This window comes from Vanellus vanellus (genome assembly GCF_965231255.1).
Source record: "Vanellus vanellus genome assembly, chromosome: 3".
NCBI classification, from domain to species: Eukaryota; Metazoa; Chordata; class Aves; order Charadriiformes; family Charadriidae; genus Vanellus; species Vanellus vanellus.
The window spans coordinates 73,246,380-73,269,491 of record NC_138907.1 but is presented as its reverse complement, the minus strand read 5'-3'; the positions used below and the strand labels follow the sequence as shown (position 1 = coordinate 73,269,491).

General features: G+C 42.6%; 1 protein-coding gene across 1 annotated transcript in view; it reads right to left on the bottom strand.

Annotated features, from left to right (window-relative positions):
- The window catches only part of MCM9 (minichromosome maintenance 9 homologous recombination repair factor), a gene marked incomplete at both ends in the record, with an annotated part of 47,067 nt that extends 27,203 nt beyond the window's left edge, over nt 1-19,864 (bottom strand). Inside the window, 6 exon segments of the mRNA XM_082481904.1 lie at nt 7,085-7,204; nt 8,465-8,585; nt 11,053-11,255; nt 12,388-12,469; nt 14,341-14,654; nt 19,543-19,864. Of these exon segments, the coding sequence (XP_082338030.1) occupies nt 7,085-7,204; nt 8,465-8,585; nt 11,053-11,255; nt 12,388-12,469; nt 14,341-14,654; nt 19,543-19,864 (1,162 nt within the window).
- Between the last annotated feature and the right edge of the window lie 3,248 nt (nt 19,865-23,112).

The following is a 23,112-nucleotide window of genomic DNA, read 5'->3' as shown; positions in this document are numbered from 1 at the left end:
CTGTGTCATGTCAGATTACAAGAATATAGTTTTGCTAGTTTCTAGTGAACCCTTGTAGGTTCCAGGCCCTTAAAAAGAGGTAAATTTCATGCTGATTGACAGTATCGCTCTGAATAAAAACAGAACACTTTCTCCTCTCTTTCTGCATTATCTAATAGGGATGAAGATGTCCCAAGCAGTTAGCACTTCTGTCTTTCCACATCGTTAGTGAAATTGTCTTAGTTTCTAACATGTAGATTTTTTAAATCAAAAAGGAATGTACATGCACATGTTTGTTTCTTTTATAGAAACTCAGCAGTACATGTGGTAGGTGAATGAATTAATGAAATCCATTAATATTTGGAACCCTAATTCTAATGTGTGCTCTTGAAAATCTCTCTGTAATTGTTTGAGATTATGACTGGCAATTTGAAAATAGTAACACTCTAATATCTGAACAACTTAACACAAAGAACTGGTCCCCCAAACCAGCAGTTGCTTTACTTGAGGGCTGAAATTCTGTGAACTTTTAAGAAAGATCTTTTGATTTTTCAATTATATTGCAACTTTAAGGTCTACAGTGACATTTTGAGATTTTTCATGCACTTTATTGTTCTAGTTATAAATCTATTTTAAGGTATCTCTTAAATGTAAGTATGGAAATAACTTGGTCATCTTCTGAAAGACTGGCAGGCTAATGAAGTCTGCCTTGAGCTAAGGCTACTGTAGTAGTATTTCAAACCCTTGCGCCTGTTGAAGATTCAAATGAAAACATGCTTAAGTACAAGTTGTAACCAAAGTCCATCCGTCAGTAGCATGAAGGCTTCTTTGAAGCATATGTGACAAAGCAATGGAAGCAAACTGTATTACTGCAATTGCAGAATCAGCTACAAAATAGTCAACAACGTAACATCACTCAGCAAACCAATGAACTTGGAGAAATCAGAAAGAGAAGATTTATTTTTCTATTTAGGAGAAAAAAAGTAAACTGTGCACGTGAATGCAGGTGCATTAAACTTCAAGCTAGACCAAAGGGCATGATGCTGCAGTAGAATTTGGCACCACCTTACCAAATACACTAACACATCCTAGATATAGCTGACCCACCAATTAGAGGAAAAAGAATAACCCTACTGTGCTTGGTGAAAACTGGAGAAGCACAACCGTACCTTATGAGAACACCTCATGATCTTTGCAAGAGAAATGGTCTTTCTGTGCTTTTTGAGAGACTGGATGCCTCTCAGGTCTCCTACAACTTTGTCCAGATCTTAGCAGTCCATACACACTGTTTTCTGAATATCACATTTCCTGGCAAAATCACGCTGAAGAGCCACGGAACTTAAGAAACCAAATTCCAGTACTCCAGAGGCTTCAGGTCTGATCATCAGGCAACATCACAGCACAAACTTAGTAGTATTAAAGAAACAGTGCATATAAGGCACCTCTGTAAAGACTTGTCCGCGATCTCTGAAAATTTTGAAACAACGGGGCTATACGCGTGACATACAGACAGCTAGTGCAGACAGCACAGCATTACAGTTACAAGATCGAAGACGAGTTCACCTTCCCATGAACCTCCACTTGCAGAGACCACCAAGATGCAAGGGTGGTTTACAGATTCTATGAACAGGACTGGTGATGCATCTCACTGTATTTTTACCTCAGGTAGATAGACTCAGTTCCATTAGAAGATTGTGATAATGCTTACCGGAGGTTATTCATGTACAAAAGAAGTAAACGGATCAGACAAAGGTAACATTAGGGATGAAAAACATGAGTGGGGGTTATGTCTAGCTTGAAAAAAACTTGTCCCTTCATCTTACAGTCATTGTGATTTATTCATGCATGACCTTCAGTCTGAATTACTACGACACTCAGAAGGATGTCTAAGGAAGAAGAGCCAGCTGGAGTCACTAGGGAGGCTTTGCTAAGGGCAAAATCCAGGTTTGTATCTGGAAGGCCCTTTCAAGAGGGAACGGAGGGAGGATACACTTCAACATTTCCAACTTTCAGTAGTGCTGGCTTGGAGGCATGGCTGGGTACTCAACTGGCCATGGTGCGAGGGATGTGACTGGCCTCCCTGCAGATGGAGAAAATCAGGAAGGAGGTGTGTGCTGCAAAAAGCTACACCAGATGTAAGAGACAACAGCTACATGTTAACAGCAGTGCTATGAACTAGCTGAAATGTCAGGAACTTTTCAGGACTTCTTGGGTCTCCCTCCAAAACACCCCTGGACCACATAAAAAGGAGGCCTACCTTTCAGCATAAGGGGGTCCTCCAGTTTGTCCTATGTCACTAGAAGGGTATGGCAGACCTACACCGATACAAACGGGGAAGAAGCAGGGGCTTTATGGTATGGATAGGGAATCCTGAAGACATGTGATGTCCATCCAGAAATCAACTGTTTGAAATGCTTGCCATTTCAACAGCAGGATAAAAAAGTCTGATGAAGGCCTGCCTGGATGTATTTTGCCACAAGTGTGAAAAACCTGAAACCTCCAGCCAACATCATGGTGTTGCTCCTGCAGTAGTTCCTGTCCATCCTAACTACGGGTCTTCAGATACAGATGTATGAACAGATTGAAATTTCTGACAACAGATACCTACTTGGCTAAATAATCTTTTGCGTGCAGGTAGTCAAGGTCAGCTCTGTTTCAGGACAAAGCCATCTTGGAGCAGCATTATTCAGAGGAAATTAAGGGAATTTAAGGATCTGCAAGAGATGAGACATTGTTACAGATGTGGCCTATTTCTGATGAGGTTTGATCACAACTTCAAAATTAATTCCTTGAAGAAGTCTAGCAGACTTCCTACAGAGTTAAGGCCTCTTCAATTTGAGGCCCAACTGTTGAAGGTACAGCCAATGAAGTCAAGCTCTCGGGAAAATATTTTCAAGGTACATGCTGATAGAAAATACTTCAAGTTCATGTACAATTATGACTATTCAGGAAAACAATGAAGAATCCTGTGGTAGAAGTGAAGATCCAAGAAGAGTGGCCTAAAGGCTGCATCTCTGTTAATAACCTTATCAGGGCCAGGGTATGGATCCACAGGGGAAAACTGTGGATTCCCTGGCACTCCCTTGGCCTGTATCAACTAGGGAATGCTTAGGGACAGTTAGGGGATCTACAAACAGGGAAAAATGTCTCCAGTTTCAGTGTCTTGCGTACCTCAGGATGCTAACACCATGTTCTTTATTCATAACCATAGCTGGGTGGCTCATGTCAGCCAATTTGAACTGGTGTCTAACGGATCAGAAGAGAGACCTGAAGCCTGCCTAGCAGGGGGAGGCTTACTATGAAAAAAGAGAATGGTGGTTTCCCCTTGAGTTAGTTGCCTTCAATGAAAAGAAAAAAAACATAGTAGCATCATGCCAACAGCATTTTATGGACAATGTTAGACATTGCAAAATGTCAGCAAAAAGGCAGTACTCTCAAGGCTCAGTAGAGGCTGTAAGGGGAGAGGCCAGAAGGCTGCATTTCATACAGCTCAGGAAGGCATATTGTACAGAACTGGGGAGCTGGAGAAACAGTTGATAGTCTCCCAGATTTTTAGGCAGGCTGTTCTAAATACAGTTCACAAAATTCTTTAAGCAGTCCATCTGCGGAGGGACACAACACCAAACAAAACTTTGCAGAAATGTGAACAGCCAAGTACGCACCAGGTAGCAGCAGAATGACTCTGGCCCCGATGTCTACAAGTTCCAGACCCACTAGCAGCAGGCATGTTTTGGTTCCTGTCCCTATGGACTCAAACACACCACTCAATCAATTGCTGTAGATCTCAAGCTCCAGAAAATGAAAGCTCAAGAAAATGAAATATTTTCTTACTAGTGATTATCTCATCCAATTATGCACAAGCAGCACTATGGCTCTGGGGACTGCAAAACAGTTGGTTAAACTCAGTGGTAAGGTGGGAACAAACAGAGAGTATTTGTTAAACCTCACTAAGTCTCTTTTTTTTTTTCTGGAAAACTATGTACCAATTTATAAAAATTAAAGGTACCTGAATGACTCTAATTTTCAGATGAGAGGCTAGGGGGAGAATGAACCAGGCCTTTACAAAAACTAAACACTGTGTAGACAGAACCAGACAGTAGGGCAGATGGTTCCCCTGTCTTTTATTTACAAATCAGAAAGTCCTATAGTGGTCAAAGAAATTTTTGCCACTGAGTTGTTGAATGTGGGTTGGCCTTCTGGCTGCCAACTTTCACTAAAGAGATTTGGGAGGAACAAGCCCCAGTTCCTCATAAAAGTCATAAACTTGCAGAGAACTCTCAACAGGAAATCTCTACTAAGTGTTCACAAGAAAAGCAACCTAATAAAAGAAGTAAACTCAGAAATGCTATCTAGAGAGTGGAGGTAAAGTTCTGTTTTTACCCACAACAGAGAATAAATTACTGGTCATTTGTAAGGACTGTTTGCAACAAGCAGTTGACTTGAGCCTGTTGGTGAGATAAGAAGGATGAAGATCTTCCATACCGATTCACTAGAACAAGAAAGCAGAGTGTTAGCCTGGGTCAAACTTTCTGAATCAGGCAAAACCCATCTGATGAAGCACAGACTTTGTTTAAAAAGCACTGGGGGAGGCAGGAACCTGACTGAAAGAGCAGAGGCACAACAGCAAATCAAGCTGCGGAGTTAGGTTGCTGTTTTCTGAAATTCTGCGAGGCAATTCCAGTTAGGTCCAGATGGGGTAATGGGGTGCAGCAGGCACATGACACCGCAGGGCCCCAAGGGATCATAGTGGATAAAGCACATGATACCTAAGGTAAAGCAGGAAAGAAAGGGAATTTTGGCACAAGGAGAATGTTAATGATCTAACAGGCTGTCCTGGTACCAATAAATGCTTGTACAGAAAACCAGAGAAAACTGACATGACAGACAGTTTTGGAAGCAGAATTCTAATTCTACAGTTGACAAATAGCTCGTGTCCTAAACCACTATGGGGTGCGTAAAGGGTACAAGACATGTTAATGCACAAGATCTTACCAAAGGTGGGTTAGATATCAGCAGTTTTCTCTAAAAGAGGAATCCAAATGTAATATGGCTTTTAGTACTTCTCCAGGGTTTACACAATCTCAGGTGTGTCTTTTGGCCTATGCAGACAGTAATCCCAGAGTCAGCAATTAAACTGCAATCCAGACTGCTTTTTATATAAAGTAAGGAGCTAGCTTAAAGTAGAATTTACTGGTTTAGTCTTTGTACCCTGGAGGGAAAAATGTGTATTAGGACTCTCCTCTCATGGGAAAGTAGAAACTGGTAATTTGAAGTGTGAAATTACGACAAGGAACGTAAAACAATTTAAAAAGTTCTCTAAAGTCATCATTTGGAGCCTCTGCACGAAGAGCAAGTTGACAAAATCAATGTTAGGTACAGTTATAGATATATTCATAAGTAAGACAGCCCTTGCACAGGGAAGGCAAAGAAAATAATTCAAACTACATCCAAACTCCTGGGCTAGAAATTAATGTTTCAGTCCAATGGTTCTAGCCATGAAAAAGTTCCCTGAAATTAAACTAGAGTTAGTAAGATTTGCTAGGGACTCAGGTTTCGCTTGTGATAAGGGTACTAAAGAATTTTAAAGTGGAAATTTGGTGCACCTGCTCTCAGATTTCAGGAAGAAGCAGAGGGGGCAAGGAGAGGGAGAAGCTTTTTAAAATATAAGGAGTATTTTAAGTGAAAGGTAGAAGATCCAAAGACCCAAACCAATCCTTTCACAAGGTGAAACTCCATCTCCACACATCATTACAGCTGATTTTATGGCACACATACCACAGTAAGCTTGTAAACTGCAATATTGGTTTTCAGGGAAATGTCTTTGAACCTAAATATCATGGCTGAGCTGGAAACCAGATCATACAGAAAATGAAGCACAGGAGGGGGATGTGGTGAGGAAGACAACAGTAACATCAGAGGCCAAGAGCAGCTGACATGGGGAGATTATTACTGACAAAAGTGGGCAAGGTCACATTGAAATGCATGGCAAAATTTCACTCCAGGTCACTGTCAGTCCCCTAGCAAAATTTAAATTACCCAGCCTGTTCTCAGTTCTTAACACAGAACAAAGGCTGGAGAAAAGGTTATGCTGAGCCAAAATGTTCTCTCTGGCTTCTCTCCAGACCTATTTGTCAACAGTTTGAATGGAAAACCAGAGGCATATGTGTTTCATAACAAGTTCCCTGCACACAAAAGTGTATATGTTCAACATCGTGTTCCACATCCACAGCTATGGGAGACCCAGTACACACACATACACATAGCTACAGAACGGGAAAAGAGTTATTTTCTGGTTTTCCCATGTAGAAATAATGGTGTTTCCCAGGCATAAAATGAAAAACAGCACTATCTGAGAAACATTCAAGTTTCACAGGCTAGCTGAGACACTGTGGTGTATCCCTAACTATTTTGTGATTTTGAATGTACTAGTAATACAGTCATTTGCTCAAATAAAATAATTTGCAGAAGTAATCTGACCCTGCACATTGTCCCCAGAAGAGTTTGTAAAGATACCTGGCATTCAGAGCCAGCTGGGACATACCTAAATTTAACAAATGAAAAAAAAAAAAAAAGGAAATGAAAAAAAAACAACTCCAAAACCATCTTGAAACCATCTTTATGAGTCAGAAATAATTCCTCAGCACAGGGGTGAACTTCCAGAAAGTAAGCAGAAATCAATCTGGCACCCAGCCAGAACATATAAAAGAAGAGAAGAGAGGAGAGTGTCTGTTCAGGAGAAAGCAATTGATGCTAGCCCATCACACTGTGTGAGCTCTGGAAAGATGTCAAATTTGTCATAGCTAGGAAGAACACTAAAAATACAGGTCCAGATCATCCTCTGCTAGCAAAACAGTGAGAGATGCCTCTGGATGAGGTTTGTAAGAATCCCTGTTCGAAGCTCATCACACTGCTCCATTGATACAGAAGAAAGGGCAGGACTGCCTTTCTGCAGAGAGTCATGTTAGGCCTCATATGCCTCCACAGCAGTTCTTTGCTTCAACTGTGCTCATATAACATAAGCACATATGTTCATCTACGTAGAAGGCCTCTATGTAAATATACTCCAGCAAAAAAAGTAAAGCATTCCAGCTGAGGAAGCACATACCTGCACTTGTAGATCCAATTCCTGCAGTAAGCACAGACCGTGGTATAATCTTTACTGCATACTTGAGAAACTGAGATTTCCCCGTACCTGGGTCTCCAACCAACAAAAGATGCGATTCACCTTGAGGGAAAACATTGACGTAGGAGTAGACGGTTCATATACAGAGAAAGATATGCACAAAATGCTCTGCATTAAACAGTACTTCTTATTATTCACCTAACATTTAGTACTACATACATGTAATTATCTATAATTCTGTTTAAGACTGCACTATTTATTTGGTGTGATAAATATTCTGTTTAATGAAAGCATCCAGTCATATTGCTGCACCAAAACCAAATATTTACAATGAAATATTTTAAAAGTATTAGCAGGCATTTGACACACTTTCCCTAAAGTGAGTTCTTACATTTTAGAATACTCAACTCACACTTGAACATGAAACGGAAGGATAACAGGGTTGTTATCATTCCACTATTCAGTTACTTAAATTATTGTGAAAAGGACTAATAAAATCAGCAGGTTGTTTTTCTTAACTAATTCTGTTACACTGCCAACAGTTACACAATTTAGTAATATCAAAACAATGCAATTACAAAAGTAAATAATTTGACTACTACAATCTCACTAACGTGTTCTACAATTATTTCATTGTCTTCTACAAAACATTAATACAGCTTCAAATATAAAGCCTATAACCTTATTTAGCTGGTGGAACATTAAGGAAATCCTGTATTTGTACATACACACATATTATTTTAGAATTATTATGACCTACATAGATTATGACCTGCGTACCACCTGGCACATGGCGTATTTGCCATCTAATAACAACAGAAGGAGAATCAGCAGGCAGATAACTTACAGTAACAGAACTAAGCGAGATGTGCTGACAATCACAGATGGAAAAGTCTGGCATTAGGAAGTAAAATGAATACTTTAATTTTTCCTTTCAATGTACTATAGTCATCTGCATTAAGGAAACATTAATATTCCATCATTTGATGCCAAATGCTGCTGGGAATATTCTACTAGAAATAATTTCAAAACGTCACTTAAACAATAAAAAGTGAGTTTATGTTTTATCTAAAACAACTGCCTTTAATATTCTACCTAATGGAATCCTGAACACCTGCTTTTAGTGGGTTTTATTTAGGAAAAATTAAAATAAAAAGAGGAAGTCTAGACACCCACTTTATTTGTCTGAGATTCCTGAAGAATACTTAGCATTAATCAAAAATTGCTCTCACTCAAGAAAATGGGATCGTTATGCTTCCGAAACCTTACTGGTTTGATTTTGGAGCGGGGAGGGATGGGGGTGAAGACAGGGATGGGAACAACTGTTAGAAAGAATGTGATGCTATAAGAAACAATACTAACCTCTGATTCGAGTTCCAGTAGCATCAGTCCTCTGTACACCACCAGCAAGCACCATGGCTACAGCCAACTTCACCAGGTACAATCCAAAAACTTGAGGACATAAGCTAGCCAAAATTTCATTCCTCCCTAGAACAGGAGGAAAAAATGGCACTCAGCACTGCCCTAAGAGTAAAACTTGGTTTCCCATGGACTCCTATGTACACTTAAAGTCCTATATACACTGACAAATAATTGTCCTATGTCCACTCACAAATCATTTGGGTCTGCTTCCCGAACACGAGGAACAGGGCAAGGAGGAGATTTTTTTTCATTATTATTTTTTTTAAATGGGACCCAAAGCAGTTGTTTGATCCAAACTTCCTTCACTATAAAGAAGTTAAGTCTTCCACAGTCACAAGCAGCAAAGCCAATCCTATCACAATTTAAGGAATGTATGATCTGGATATAATGAAAAAAGGCATTAAGGAAATGCCATCACGCAAGTTCTTTTGTTTCACAGATAAAAGTGTAGGGGCTATGAAGAGTAAAACTTAAAAGTGTCCAGACTTCAAAATATCCACTTGAAGACTGGTGTGTTGCACATTTAAGAGAACTAAGAAAACATCTAACACACAAAAGTATTTTGCCCTAAACCTGTGCACCATGGCTCATTTTCTCATCTTTGTCTTGAATCTCCTTCTCCTTTGACACTTCTGTGCCAAAGGTCCCTCTCCTCCTCCCTACCATAGTCTCTTTCCAGCAACAGAGTATTTCAATCTGCTATGGTAATGTTGTTGGCTTGCAAGGTGTGTAACAGAATTAATTCTGCCTCTTGAGATTCTGACACTAACAGCACATAAGGGATCAGAGGTTTAATGCCATACATTACTCCCATTGCTAGGGAATAAAACAGACGGATCAAATTTAGATGCAAGTACATGGTACTGGCAAAATATGTAAGCACCTAATAGATGACTTGAGGTACATATGTTTCTTGTGGAGGTCTTCTGAGGGAATTAACACATTTTTGTCCAAAACCAAAATTTTAAAACCTTTGGTCAGCCATAGCATAACTCAAGATTTAATTCCACAGTTGTCTTTATTTGCCTTCAGATTCATTTGCCTTGTCAGTACTAAGCAGCAGTTGTCCTTCTTCCTAGATAGTATCCAGAAAACATAAAGTCACCTGCATAAATTCTCTCAGAGGCCTGCCATGGTAGACTTTGTCAAGACAGTAAATACACAGCATCAGGAATTGACTGACATAAAATGCAGTAGTAACCACCATTATCTCTTGAGAAACAGTAAATGTACGTACATCCTGTTGTGAAATGGCTTATACCTTAGACTCGTTAGTCAAATTTGACCCCTGCCCTCACCTAAGGGGACTCAGATTCAGACAAACGGACTGAAACAGACATCTTAGGCAGTCAGGGTCCTTCTAATTTCCACCCCATTTTTCTTGTAGCCACTTAGTATTAATTTATTTGTTCTAAATGGGTAATATTGCATAAAACCACGTTGCTCCCTGCAGGCTTCCAAAAGTTGTCTGGAGAATGAAAGATTAAATGGGATCTTCAAAAAGGATCCTGAATTACTTTCGGAACAGTTCTAACCAGGGTGATAAGAAATGTTCTCATTCCAAACAGCAAGGGGAAGAAATGTTCTCGTTCCAAACAGCAGGAGGTTAGCAATTACATTGCTTTCCAGGAAACGCAGTTCTGAAGAATCTTTGCCATTGACAAGATCTCCAATTTCTTATGTGAGCGCTCTAATTTTTAAGCTGACATGAGCAACTTTCCCACCTGCCTTTCCTCCTGTTTGTCTTTTAAGAAGAAAGACTAAGACCTTTTCAGGGTTTTAAAAGACAGAGTGTTTGCCTGAGACAGTTCAGTGACAGAGATCCTAAAAGTCCATTGTGGTTCCCTGCGGTTCAGGAGGAGGCACTCAGATTATGGAGAGGGACAGAGTTCCAGACACAACTCTTGCCAATTCCTAGGTGGCTGACTGCAGACCACGGTAAGTTTAGAAGCCAGTGTACTAAACACTCTGGCTGTTCTAGAAGCCACTGTGAAATGGGAAACTCTCTCCATGTGTGCCAGGAGGCTCCACAGCATTTAAATCACAGGTCTAGGCATCCAAGAGTTAGGTTAAAGATGAGATGTGCTAAGCTCTGTAGTAAAGATTCACAGCTTAATTTGGGACGCAGAGACAGTGAGTCACATCCCTCACCCCAGAGTCAACAGCTATGCTGACCAAAAGCAGATCTGGTCTGCACCATTTCTTCTAAGAGGTATACTTTTCCTTTCTTGATTATAAACACTTCGTTTTTTCCCTGAACTTATATTGTTTCTCATTTCTTGTTAATAAATGTTCCACAAAACACTTGGCTAGAAAACTCAAAAGAAGGAAGATCAATGCAGTATCTGTGGTACTTTTTTCCCTGGTAATATTGAAGTAAGAATTTCATATTCCTGTTCTGGAAAAAACATATTTTTGGAGGACTGGGTGGTGGGACAGGATAATGGGGGACAAATGTGTTCAGTCACTGATTTCCTGATTTCCTCTATAACTGAACATGTGTTCTACTTAAAAGCTTTCAACTACTAACCTGCTAAGGGATCATTCCTATGTGTTTCCCAGAAGTCTTCAAATTCTTTGCGGACTTCTTCATCAATTACAACCCCTGCTAGCTGCTCATTGTTTACTTTAATGTAGTTGGCTTTCAAAACAAGCTCCAAGTCACAGCGTACACCCTCATGGAAAGGTTTCCACCTCTGCATTACCACTCCATACACTGTGATGTCATCTCCTGGTGGTGACAACAAAAATTAGTAAAGTAACATCTGACCTGAGACATGCAGATATGTCAACTGCAATGCATAATAATGCCATTGAGATCTTGTGTTACCATTAATAAAGTTAAAAAAAAAAAACAACAACAAAACCCAAACCTCCCTCAGTTACTGGAAGTCTAAAACAAACATTAGGTAAATTGCTTATGTCTGTGGTAGGAAGTTGCTATGTCTTTCTACTTCTGTTTAAGGTAGGTGAATTCTTAAAGATATACCTCTGCTCATTTCCTTCCTTAGCAAAGAGGAATTCATGGTAAACTGCAGAAGCTCTTCTTTCAATTAGATTTACTACACAAAAAAATTTAGTCAAAACTTATTTAACTTCTGGTAACTTTTGTGATGAATAGGCTGCCCAGGGAGGTGGTGGAGTCCCCTTCTCTGGAGCTTTTCAAGACCCGCCTGGATGCAGTCCTGAGTAATGTGCTCTGGGCAATCCTGCTTTAGCAGGGGAGTTGGACTAGATGATCTCTAGAGGTCCCTTCCAACTCTGAAAATTCTGTGATTCTGTGAATTCCAGAATCACTCGTTAACATTCTGGCCGCAGTGTTCTTCTGAGAAAGTACAATCAGAAATTACCTCCTTTGGGGGAATGTGCCTATCTGAGAATTTTTAGTCCATTCTTCATACATCCTCCTGCCAATTAGCTTCCTTTTCAAATGCCAAGTAGCTTTTTCCACTTATTTTCCTCCTTTTTTCCAGCACTCCTTAGATAGGAGGTCAGGTTACCTAGCTCTCTGAATCTACAGAGGGGCAGCACATGCTGTGTGATGGTGTGGACCAATTTCCTCAAGAGGTCTGGTGTTCCCACACTAACAAGATTTAATATACTTTCTGTATGTCACAACACATTGCTTATTGAAACTGGTGTGTCAAACAGTCAAGATGTAACATGGGAATGTATGACATTTCCTAGAATAGTCTTCAGCTGCCATGCTAACGTCCAAGCTGAACCAGCAACATGACAGATGAACGTATCTCATTCAACAAGCCCTCAGCTTGGGAACAGCCTACTTGGGAAAGATTCATCTCAAATGGAAAAAATAAAAATGCTTGTGGTACAAACATATGCAATACATGCTGTATCCTCACCAGACTTGCAACTGTCCACTAAGTCATCTTCTAGAACAACCACCATGCAACGAGGGATGCTTCCAACAGACAATCTTTGAACCTTGGGGACAGGAAAAAAAAGCACTTCTTAAGAGCAGCACCCTTCAAAAGCCATTTATAGATGCTCTGGCTTAGAGGACCTACCTTCTTTTCCTGGAACTGAGGTCAGCCCTTGCTTTTTCTCACAAAACTTACACAGTAAACATGCCACTGCTGCCATGAACTTAATAATGGAAGTTTAATGCTGATATTAATAGAAATGGGATTGGATCTTAAATTAGAAGAAGGTGCTCGATCTGGGAGGTGGTATGTGATTTCAATATCTTGCTGAAGAAAGCTCACTAAAAGTGGTCATTTGAAAGAGCTGTTGGTTGGGGTTTTTTTAATAATTTGAGATAATTTTAGGTACTTCTTCAATATGCAAAGTTTACTTTAGGTACTGAAGCATGTCCACGGGTTAGATAACCCTTCACTGAAGTATATACTGAAAGATTATTCTCTATATTTTTCTGATATTTAACCATAATTTGACAGGTTGTGACACCTAGATGTCAAGGTTTAAATCAACAACAGGAAAAAACACATCGCATACAACCAGCCAAATCTATATTGACAAATGTGCCAGTAACTCCTGTAATTCTTTTTCTTTTCTCCAGGGCAAAGTATATGCAATCTTGTCACAGTCTATTTCCAACCACCAATCTTTCCGTTTACACTTAAAGCTTGCAATAGATTTTAGAATATCCAGGACACAAGAACAACAATCAGAAGCACCTTTCATTCTGCAGCACAGGTCATATGTGCTAGAATTCTAGATTTATTCACTCTCTAGTGCCTAGCAAGGTTAATTCACCCGTGTGTATTATCTAAATGGCCACAGGCTGTTCACATCACTGTCAGTACTGGTGGCACATACAAAGTTACTTGCGGAGCTCAATAGGAAACATGAGTGCAATTAATTCCTGGTTTAACCTTACTGTGTTTAATAAGCCCATGCTGCTGAAAATCCTTCCCATCACAGAAATCTGTATGTCACACAGTAAAACAAAAAAAAATGTTATAGAAACCATATGTCAGAAACAATCATAATATAAACATGCAGCATAGGCTTATTTCCTAGAAATAGTTTTATTCCCTTACTTTTTTGCTATTCCGAACTTTAAAGAGCTTCATTTCTAATTTCATGCATTTCTGTTTTCATACATATTGCATGTAGATTGGCACCCTTATCCTCTTAATTTATAAAATCAAAAGCCTGAAACAACTGAAGAGATCTTAGAAAACATTTATGAAAAAGACACTGAACACAGAAATAAACACAGAAACATTGCCTGCAATATACCCTAGTTATTCTCAATTTTCATACAGTGTAGATTTTCTTGTGCCAGTTTTGTCTTAGTTATGTGCTACTGTAAAAAGAGGCCCAATAGTTCCTTACTCCTCCAGCTTAGCTGTACTTCCACCCAGGACGACCTTCAGAAAAATCAAATGCAAATTCTGTGAGAAGTACATATTCAATAGTTGTTGAATTCAGTATTGGCTGAAGGGAAAAGACATTTGCAGACACTATGTATTGACCATACTGCACCACTAAAGCTGGCCTTGGCCACCCCTGGGCTAGCTGTAGTCCTTAGAGAAACAACTCAAACTTGGTGTTACAAGGATTTAGCATGGAAATTTAACCTATGCACTGTCCCAGGTGGTTTGTATGATCTGGAATGGAGTTACCTAATAATGGAAGTCTGATCAACAACTTAATTCTGATGTAAGCATGAGCAGTTTCACTAAAATTAGCGGAGTTACCTTATTCCAGCAGGAAATTAAGTCTCCAAGTGCCTTCTTGAGTAAGTTAATCCTTTTCATACTTGAAACATCCACAACTTAATACCCTCCCTTTTTTCTCCATCTTTTTTTTTTTTTTTTTTTTTTTACCTGTTCCTGAATTTTGATTTCTTGATAGTCTCTGCAGCAGGTCGAAGAGGTTGTTCCAGAAAGACACGTGAACTTGGTTGAGTTGCAGCCTTCTTCATTAAGACAGGTTGATGGACGACAGAATGCATAGTACTGTTCAAAGTCAGCCTTGACGACAAACACATGCTTGCACTTATTGCAGATATAACTCCGTTCAAACTCCAAAACTTTCACCAAACTGGTACGTATGACCGTCCCAGTAACAGACAAAAAGTGACCCACATCCCTGGTTTTAGGAATGTGCTCTCGAGTCAGCTCTGGGCAAACAGGCAAACCTGTTAAACAAAATTATGTGCAGCATAAGGCTATGCATATAAAACATAGACTTACAATGTTACAGTTACAGTTGCTTACAGTTAAACAGAAAGACCAGAAAAAATGCCAGACATTAACAGTAGCCATTGTTATTACATTTTCATAAATGTGATTCAACAACTCATCTGTTGTACCCTAAGTCTGATTCACTGGCCTCAGATAGTGAAAAACATCAGACACTGAGCAGTAACAAAAAACATTGCCATTTTACTCTCCTGGTCTTGCCCAGGGCTGAATAGTCATAAGCAGTTTCCATTCATGGAAATAGCTCCTGATGGTCTCACATCTATTTAATTTAAAAGATCTTTTGGCAAATGCCATTTATTCCACAACTGGTTTATCTGGATTACAAAATTTTAGTTATGCTACTTAATTGTGGTTCAATGTTATTCCCACATTTAAACAAGTGTAACTCCTGATCTAGTGTGAATTGTCAAGTCTAAGCAAATTTAAAATTCATAGCTTGTGAGCATTTGACCTTAAATCCACATTGCATGCCAGTAAACCTCAGGCACAAGGAAGATGGCATAAAAAGAATATAAAGGGGTTATGAACACAACCAAAGCAAATGCACTTGCATGTTCAAATGAATAACGACAGAACATTTTTGTGGCATTTGCTCTCCTTTAATTCCACCCCAACAGCCAGTTCTGTGGTTTACTGATCCTGCTCCGGCATTCACCCATGTGGCCATCACTTTGCACCACAGCGGCTGAAATCCTCAAGAAGATTAATCTACTTCAACAGCCTACAAAGTCTTTATAAAAATAAATGGTCTCTGAAACGCACACCTGATGATAGCATCAAAATATTGGCTCTTCAGAAGTTAGTATATGAACTACAAGATACTAATAATGATCAACTTAAAAAGAAATTACTTGCTCTTAAAATAATTTCTTAGTTTTACTTCCAAAATAGAGCTAGGAAACAGAGATGTAAAATAATAAATCTAATGGAAAATGATGTTTCTAAGGGGATCAAAACTATTTGTGCATTTAGGTCAAATTTTCTTAGTAGCTCTGGCTGCTAAATAAAGACATCATATATTTATTTCAGTGTTTTCAAAATCAAATGCTTTGTTTCAGACATGCTGAAACATTCTGTTTTGATGCTTTTAAGCAAAGTGTTTGACCTTTTGCTTTTGTTTACATAAATATTAAGCCAATTTAAAAAGGTAAAAGAATAAAATATAAAAAAGCTCAACAACCTTTGCAAAATACAACACATCTTACACTAGAGAGAGCTGCAGCACCGTTGTCAGGGTATATGATATAATCATCTCTGTGAATACTGAAGAGACAAGAGTCTGGATGGGGAAAAAAAGAGCCTTCATTCTGATCATATTAGACTGCTCGACAAACTCTTTATTAAGTATATGCCTCCTTGAATCAGCTTTACTATATTAATAATAATGTGTAAAACTGAACTATTAGAAGCAGCTTGGTCATCAGTACCAGACACAGTGGTGCTCAGGCTAACAGTCAGTAAGGAAAAATCTTTTAATAGATTCGTAGCAAAAGAAGTTAGTTATACAATCAATTTCCTACTGCTAAAATTCAGATAAAGAACTTAATCTTTTACTTTCTTCAGTGAACCCAGGGTAATCATCCATATTAATCACTGCATATTGACACTCCTTCAGTCCTTCTTTGAAGTCCTAGATGCTCTGTCCATATTGGTATAAGCATGCTAAGATTGCATTCTTATACCTAGCATAAGCAAAAGCACTTTTCCTCACTTCAATCCAAGCCTGACATGCAGGTGCCCTCAGCCCCACTCTGGGTAGGTGCCTGCCACTCCCACCAAGAAGAGTGCACCACCTTCTCCTCATTCCCATTTGACATGGAAATGGGAAGGTGCACTCCAAGACAACAATCCTGAAGGTAATCAGAACCCAGCATCCACTTAAAAAGTAACAGTATCATGGGGAAATTTGGGCGCAAAAAAGCCTACAGATCATTTAGCTTACTGCTTTCATTTCTTCAACAGCCAGCCTTTTAATGGTACAGAACACAAACCAAACTACATGATGTTCTTTTGATCCAGCTGGACCACACAAGGATAACCACCCCCCTGCTCTTCATCAGTTTCCCTCCTGTTTAGTGATGGAGTAATTTGCGAGTCTGCCGACTACATTTTTCCATCAATGATCAGTCAGACCTGCTTTTATAGAATCATAGGGTTGGAAGGGACCTCTGGAGATCATCTAGTCCAACCCCCCTGCCAGAGCAGGGACACCTTAGAGCAGGTTGCATAGGAACGCTTCCAGGTGGGTTTTGAATGTCTCCAGAGATGGAGACTCCACCACCTCCCTGGGCAGCCTGTTCCAGTGCTCTACCACCCTTAAGGTAAAGAAGTTCCTCCTCGTGTTTAGGTGGAGGTTCCTATACTCAAGTTTGTGCCCGTTACCTCTTGTCCTGTCACTGGGCACCACCAAAAAGAGCCTGGCCCCATCCTCCTGGCACCCACCCTTTAAGTATTTATAAGCATGGATCAGGTCCCCCCTCAACTGTCTTTTTTCCAGACTAAAGAGACCAAATTCCCTCAGTCTTTCTTCATAAGAGAGGTGTTCCAGTCCCCTAATCATCTTGGTAGCCCTATGCTGCACCCTCTCCAGCAGTTCCCTGTCCTTCTTGAGCTGGGGAGCCCAGAACTGGACAAGTACTCCAGGTGTGGCCTCACCAGGGCAGAGTAGAGGGGAAGGATGACCTCCCTCAACCTGCTGGCCACACTCTTCTTGATGCACCCCAGGAAGCCATTGGCCTTCTTGGCCACCAGGGCACATTGCTGGCTCATGGTCATCCTGTTGTCCACCAGGACTCCCAGGTCTCTTTCTACAGAGCTGCTCTCCAGCAGGTCAGCCCCCAACCTGTACTGCTGCATTGGGTTATTCCTCCCCAGGTGCAGCACCCTACACTTGCCCTTATTGAATTTCATAAGATTCCTCTCCGCCCAACTCTCCAGCCTGTCCAGGTCTCTCTGTATGGCGGCACAGCCTTCTGGTGTGTCAGCCACCCCTCCCAGCTTTGTATCATCAGCAAACTTGCTGAGGGTGCACTCTATCCCCTCATCCAAGTTGTTGATGAATATACTGAACAGGACTGGACCCAGTACTGACCCCTGGGGAACACCATTCATCACTGACCTCCAACTAGACTCTGCACCCCTAACCACAACCCTCTGAGCTCTGTCTTGCAACCAGTTTTCTATCCACCTTACTGTCCATTCATCTAACCCACTCTTCCTAAGCTTCCCTATGAGGATGCCGTGGGAGACCGTGTCGAACGCCTTGCTGAAGTCAAGGTAGACCACATCTACCGCTCTTCCCTCATCTATCCATCCAGTCACACCATCATAGAAGGCTATCAGATTAGTCAGGCATGACTATTTGATCAAACGTGGCTAAATTTGCCTGAGGTTGATTAGGGACTATACAGAAAAAACATCACTGTGGAAGGAATGGGCAGCTCCAGCGACAGCCTGATAATAGGAGCAGGAACGTCTTAAAGACGCCACTCCTCATGCAGCGATCTTTTGCCCCTTTACTCCTTCTAATACTTCCTGGTAGCTTATAAAATAATCATACTTGGAGTAAAAATAATTCAGTTTTCATGCTGAAGCCCCGAATGATGCAAATGCATCCTAGAACACTAGGGGGAAAGTTTTAATTCACTCCAGCTTTTATAGGTACAGGGAAATGCCTGACATTTCAAATTTTAGTACAACACAGAGGCCATCCTTTTACACCACACACTCAGCAGTCGTATACAACCACCATTACACCTAAATAGGGAGCAAGCTTTCCCCATCCCCCCCTTAAAAACCTGGAGAAAATAGCATTATGAGAGCCACAGGCTAATTATATTTCTGATGTATGTATTTTAATGACAATATTTTAATGGAACTTACTGGGACAAAAGACAGGTCTATTTAACAACTGTGATTCATCCAAGTTGAAGCTGCCAAAAGAATGATCATAAACCACTCCAACACGGGGCAGGGGAGGGAAACACGGGTCGCTAGCTCTTGACTTCACAGACTAGACAGCTCTAAATAGTTACCATCAGCAATGACCAGAAGGGACTGTGCCACCGCTGACCCAGTGCCCCACAACAAGCAAAATAGGCATTTGAACCCCAGAACCTGCACTCCACACTTACCATACCTCAAAGCTACTAAAAACTTCCTAGTAATAAAGAATAATGGTATATCAATTGGTAGTGAAAAAAAGGACAAAATAATCTATTAACGATCATGCCTTCCAACAGTTCATTCCAATTTTGTAACAAGTAATTTTATAACAATTAGTTAAGCATAAAATTTGACAATTTCAGATTAAATTGTTAGAAGACAACTCAAAATTTAATCTTTGCCTGTTCTGGTAGATGGGTGGAGCCGATAGAGACCACAAGCCAACTGACACGGTAAGGCAGTCAACCTGCAAGAGAATCTACGAACTACCTATCTTCCCCTAAAACTTTTTTTGTTTTCTTTAGGCCTTCTGGCTAACAACAGAAATAATGCAAGACCAGCTGCTGATTTGAGGAATCTTTCTGCCACAGAAAGGCTTTGGTGTAAGTCCCGATCCCGCAACAAATGCTAACCACTGCAGGCACACCATCAGGGATGGCCACAGCTTTCTTCCAGGTTGGTCTACACAACTCCACGTGTCCTTTTCCGTTTAATAAACACCAGCTGTTCACTATTGGTTTAAACACTTGAATGGCAAGAATTAACCATGCTCCTTCCCTTGACGCCCAATAGCTCATTACAGAATAAGTGAACTGGGCCACACTGACGGGGAGAAGCCCCCGGGGCGCCTCGCTGCCGCCCTGCCCCACCACTCACCCGACACCCTGGCATGGAGGTTCTGCTTCATGCTGAGCTGTGGAGGGGTGGCGGCAGCGGCAGTGGCGGCCTGCAGCGCTGCCAGGGCGGCCCGGCGCAGCGCGCTGTCGAAAACCGGCAGGACCTCGCTGGGGAAGGCGTTGAAATACTCCCCGATCTCCATGTTGGCCTCGAAGAGTGTCAAGGCGTCGACGACGATGGGGTAGTGGGCCTCCTCGTCCGCCTCCCTCAGGATGCCCAGGATGTCGTCCCGGTGGTGCTCCAGCACGTAGGACTCGAAGACCTGCCCGATCAGGTTCACCTGATCCGCGCTCAGCACCATGTCGCCCCTGCACGGCGGACGGGGGAGGGAGAGGGCAGCCGTTACAAAAGCCAGGCTTTTCGGTAAGGCCACGCGCCACTTGGAAAAACTTAACTTTTCACTCAGAAAAGCCCATCACGGACCTGGCGGGGGCAGGCGGGAAGGGGAGGGGCTGGCGCGTGCGCGGCTAATGAGCCCGGGCGACGGCACCTCGTTAACAACGCGCCCTGACCTGCCTTCCCTGCCCGCCCGCGCGGCGGCAACGCTCCACCGCGCGCCGCGGCCGCCTCTCACTGACGGCTCCCGCCAACCAACCGCCCTGCCCCGGCCAGCCAATCATCAGCCCCGCCCCGCCCCAGTCCGTCACCCCCGTCAGGCAGGCAGGCAGGCAGGCAGGCAGGCAGGCAGGCAGTCAGTCAGTCAGTCAGCCGTACCTCCGTCGCGAAGGGTTTGGCGTGCGGCGCTCCTCGTGGCCGCTCGCCAGAGCGGCGGGGAGCGGGCGGGGCTCTCCTCCCCGTTAATGCCAGAAAGTGAAGCGGTCCGGCGACCCGCTCCTTCGGGGGTGAGAAAGCGGGGGGTGAGGGGAGGCGGCAACTGTTTGTCCCGCCCCGCTCTCGGCGGCGGCAGGCGCGGGTCTGACCTCAGCTCGGAGCCGGGCCGCCGCTTCCTCCTCCTCCTCCTCCTCCTCCTCCCCCCGCCGCCTCGGCCAGCGCGGCAAGTTTTGAACGCCAGGCGGGAGCTGTGCGGTGAGGCCGAGCCGAGCCGAGCCGACAACGCGCCGCTTCGGCCGCCCGCCTGCGGAGCGCGGCCCCAGCCGCCTCTCGTCCCGTCCCGCGTCGCCTCCGGGCGGTGCGGGCCGCGGGTGCGCTTCCGGCGGCCCCGCCGGACCGCCGGAGCGCGTGGGCCGGGCTGCCCCCCTCCCCGCCAGGCGGAGGCGGGCAGCTCTCCGCGGCCTCCCCGTTCCCGCTCGATACCTGCAGCGCGGGCCGCCGCCCCTCCGGCCGGGCTCCCGCCGCGCCGCGCGGAGGCGGCGGCCGCAGCTCCCTCACCCGGCAGAAGCGACTGTCTCCGCCCCCTCCGCCCCGTTCTACGCCCGGGCCCGGCGGGCCCCGGGCAGCGCGGCTTCCTTCGGGTGCCTCAGCGGCCATGGCATGGGCGGCTGCGGGAGTGCCCGTCCCCCCGGGCGCAGGTGAGGGTCGTCGGGCCCGGCTCCCCGCCGAGCAGTGCGGCGCCCTGCGGGGAGAGGAGGGCGCTCCGTGGGTGCGGGGGGTATCCCAGCTGCTCTGCCTCCCGTGGGCAAAAGATACAGCCACGGATTCTCGCTTTAAGGATGCTGCAAGCCGCCGTTTGCCTAAATGTCTCTGTCACTGTTCCCCCGGTACAAAGGGACGCTGCTCCTGTGCACCACACGAGCGGACTGCAAGTCGAGGGGGGCAAAGAGCGGTGCTGTGCTGCAGGTTAGCCCCGAGGTAGCTGAGGTGTGTATTTGCTGCAGCTTCCTGCACCCTCCAGCCAACCCCCGGGTTACAAATCCCATGAAGTCTAAATTTGGCTTCTTCAAAGCGAACTGCCTAACAAATCAGTCCATTCCCCCTTCTTCATGAGGGCATGTCATAACAAAGTCTGAGGAGTTGGGGAATTATAATTTTAATATAGGCAGAAAATAGGGTTTGTTGGAGGCTCTAAAACTTTTGGGTTTGCCCAGAATTGTTTTGAATAGTTTTATATCTGTATGTTCTTTTCTCTGTGTATTACAACCCAGTGACATGCTTTAACAATTCTAAATATTTTGTCTTCTGAATAGTTAATTCTGTTTCAAAATCGAGTTCCAGACATAAGGAGTGAAACTGGATCCCTGTTCCTCCAGTGGTATGCCCGTTTCTTTCCTCTTCAGCTACTTTGCGGCATGTGTGTGCTCTTCTAACAAGTGCTGTGCCTGCATATGTGAATTCAGCCCCCATTGAGTTTAGTGTAAGTAGACTTTCTTCTGAATTGCTAGGTGTATTTTCTTAGTACCTCTGCTAATGTACTTGAATATCTTTTTCATATATTCCAGTCTTGTGATATCACAGAGAATAACAATGCCCCCTTAACTTCAAAGTGTTGGAAGGATCTTAAAACCTTCTTTATTGAGCTCCTCGCCCCCAGGACCTCCCATTGTTGGTTTGCACTAATGATGAATTATTGATATGCAATCAAAACAAAAGTCACTGCCCATGTAAGATCTTAATCAAAAAGGGTACCATACTATCACCAAAGGTATCAGAACTGTGCTGATAGTTCTATAATAAAAAGATAAAAGAAGAAATGTACAAAATGTATATTTTAATACAAATCTTTAAAGTTGGTGGAGGGGAAAATCAACACTTTTCAAAAAAAAATATCCTTTAGATCCCTTATTTTCAAGTTATGATGTATGGCTTCAATATGTAAAGTAACTGCCTTACCAGCCTTAATTAAACTAAGATAATTCATTTGAATGTCTACTGTGTTTTTTGTGCCAATCATATTTAAATATGTGATCTTAATGAATAAGAAAGCTATAGCAGTTACTTCATTATATTGAATATCTTGCCATTTGTGAGTTTAGCTGATGAACATTTGGCCAGCAGAGATTTGGCGTGTTTGCACAAAAGCTTTTTTGGGCGGAACTGCAGAGTACTTTCTGAACTGCTACTCCACAAGCTATCAGAAGAAGATTCCTGCATATGGCTCCTGCTTGGTAAATCAGTTGATAGAACTTTGGTTATCTGTCCTGCATTGTCTGCAAATACAAACTTCTTCAGAGTATTTGTAGATGTTGCCTAAATCCTCACCTGAAGGAAACAGTGTTTATGACAAAAGTCTAAGGCCGCTTAAGGGGGTTATAAAGAGGAAATGCTTTAACCCCTAGATATGGCTCTAGGAGAAAAAAGCATTTTGCTGTACAAAATGGTCTTATTCTAATCAATTGAATGGATATGGCTGCAAAAGCACTGCTGAGGTTTGCACCCAATATATAAATTGATCACTGTGAAAATTCGAAACTATTTCTGGTAAAGATTATTCTGGGTGGAGTGTCAAGCAAGCCCTGTCTCTCCAATACGCTTTCAGTATCAACTTTACTCAGTATATGGTGCTGCCTTGCAAGGCACCAAACCAGACTGCTTTTTTCAATGCTGAGACTTGGCTATTTCTGCACATTTGTTACCCAGTTTCTGGTATGGCACAGCTGTAATTTTTGTGATTTCCTGGAGGTCTCCGTCTATGCTTCCTCAGAGTCTACGTTT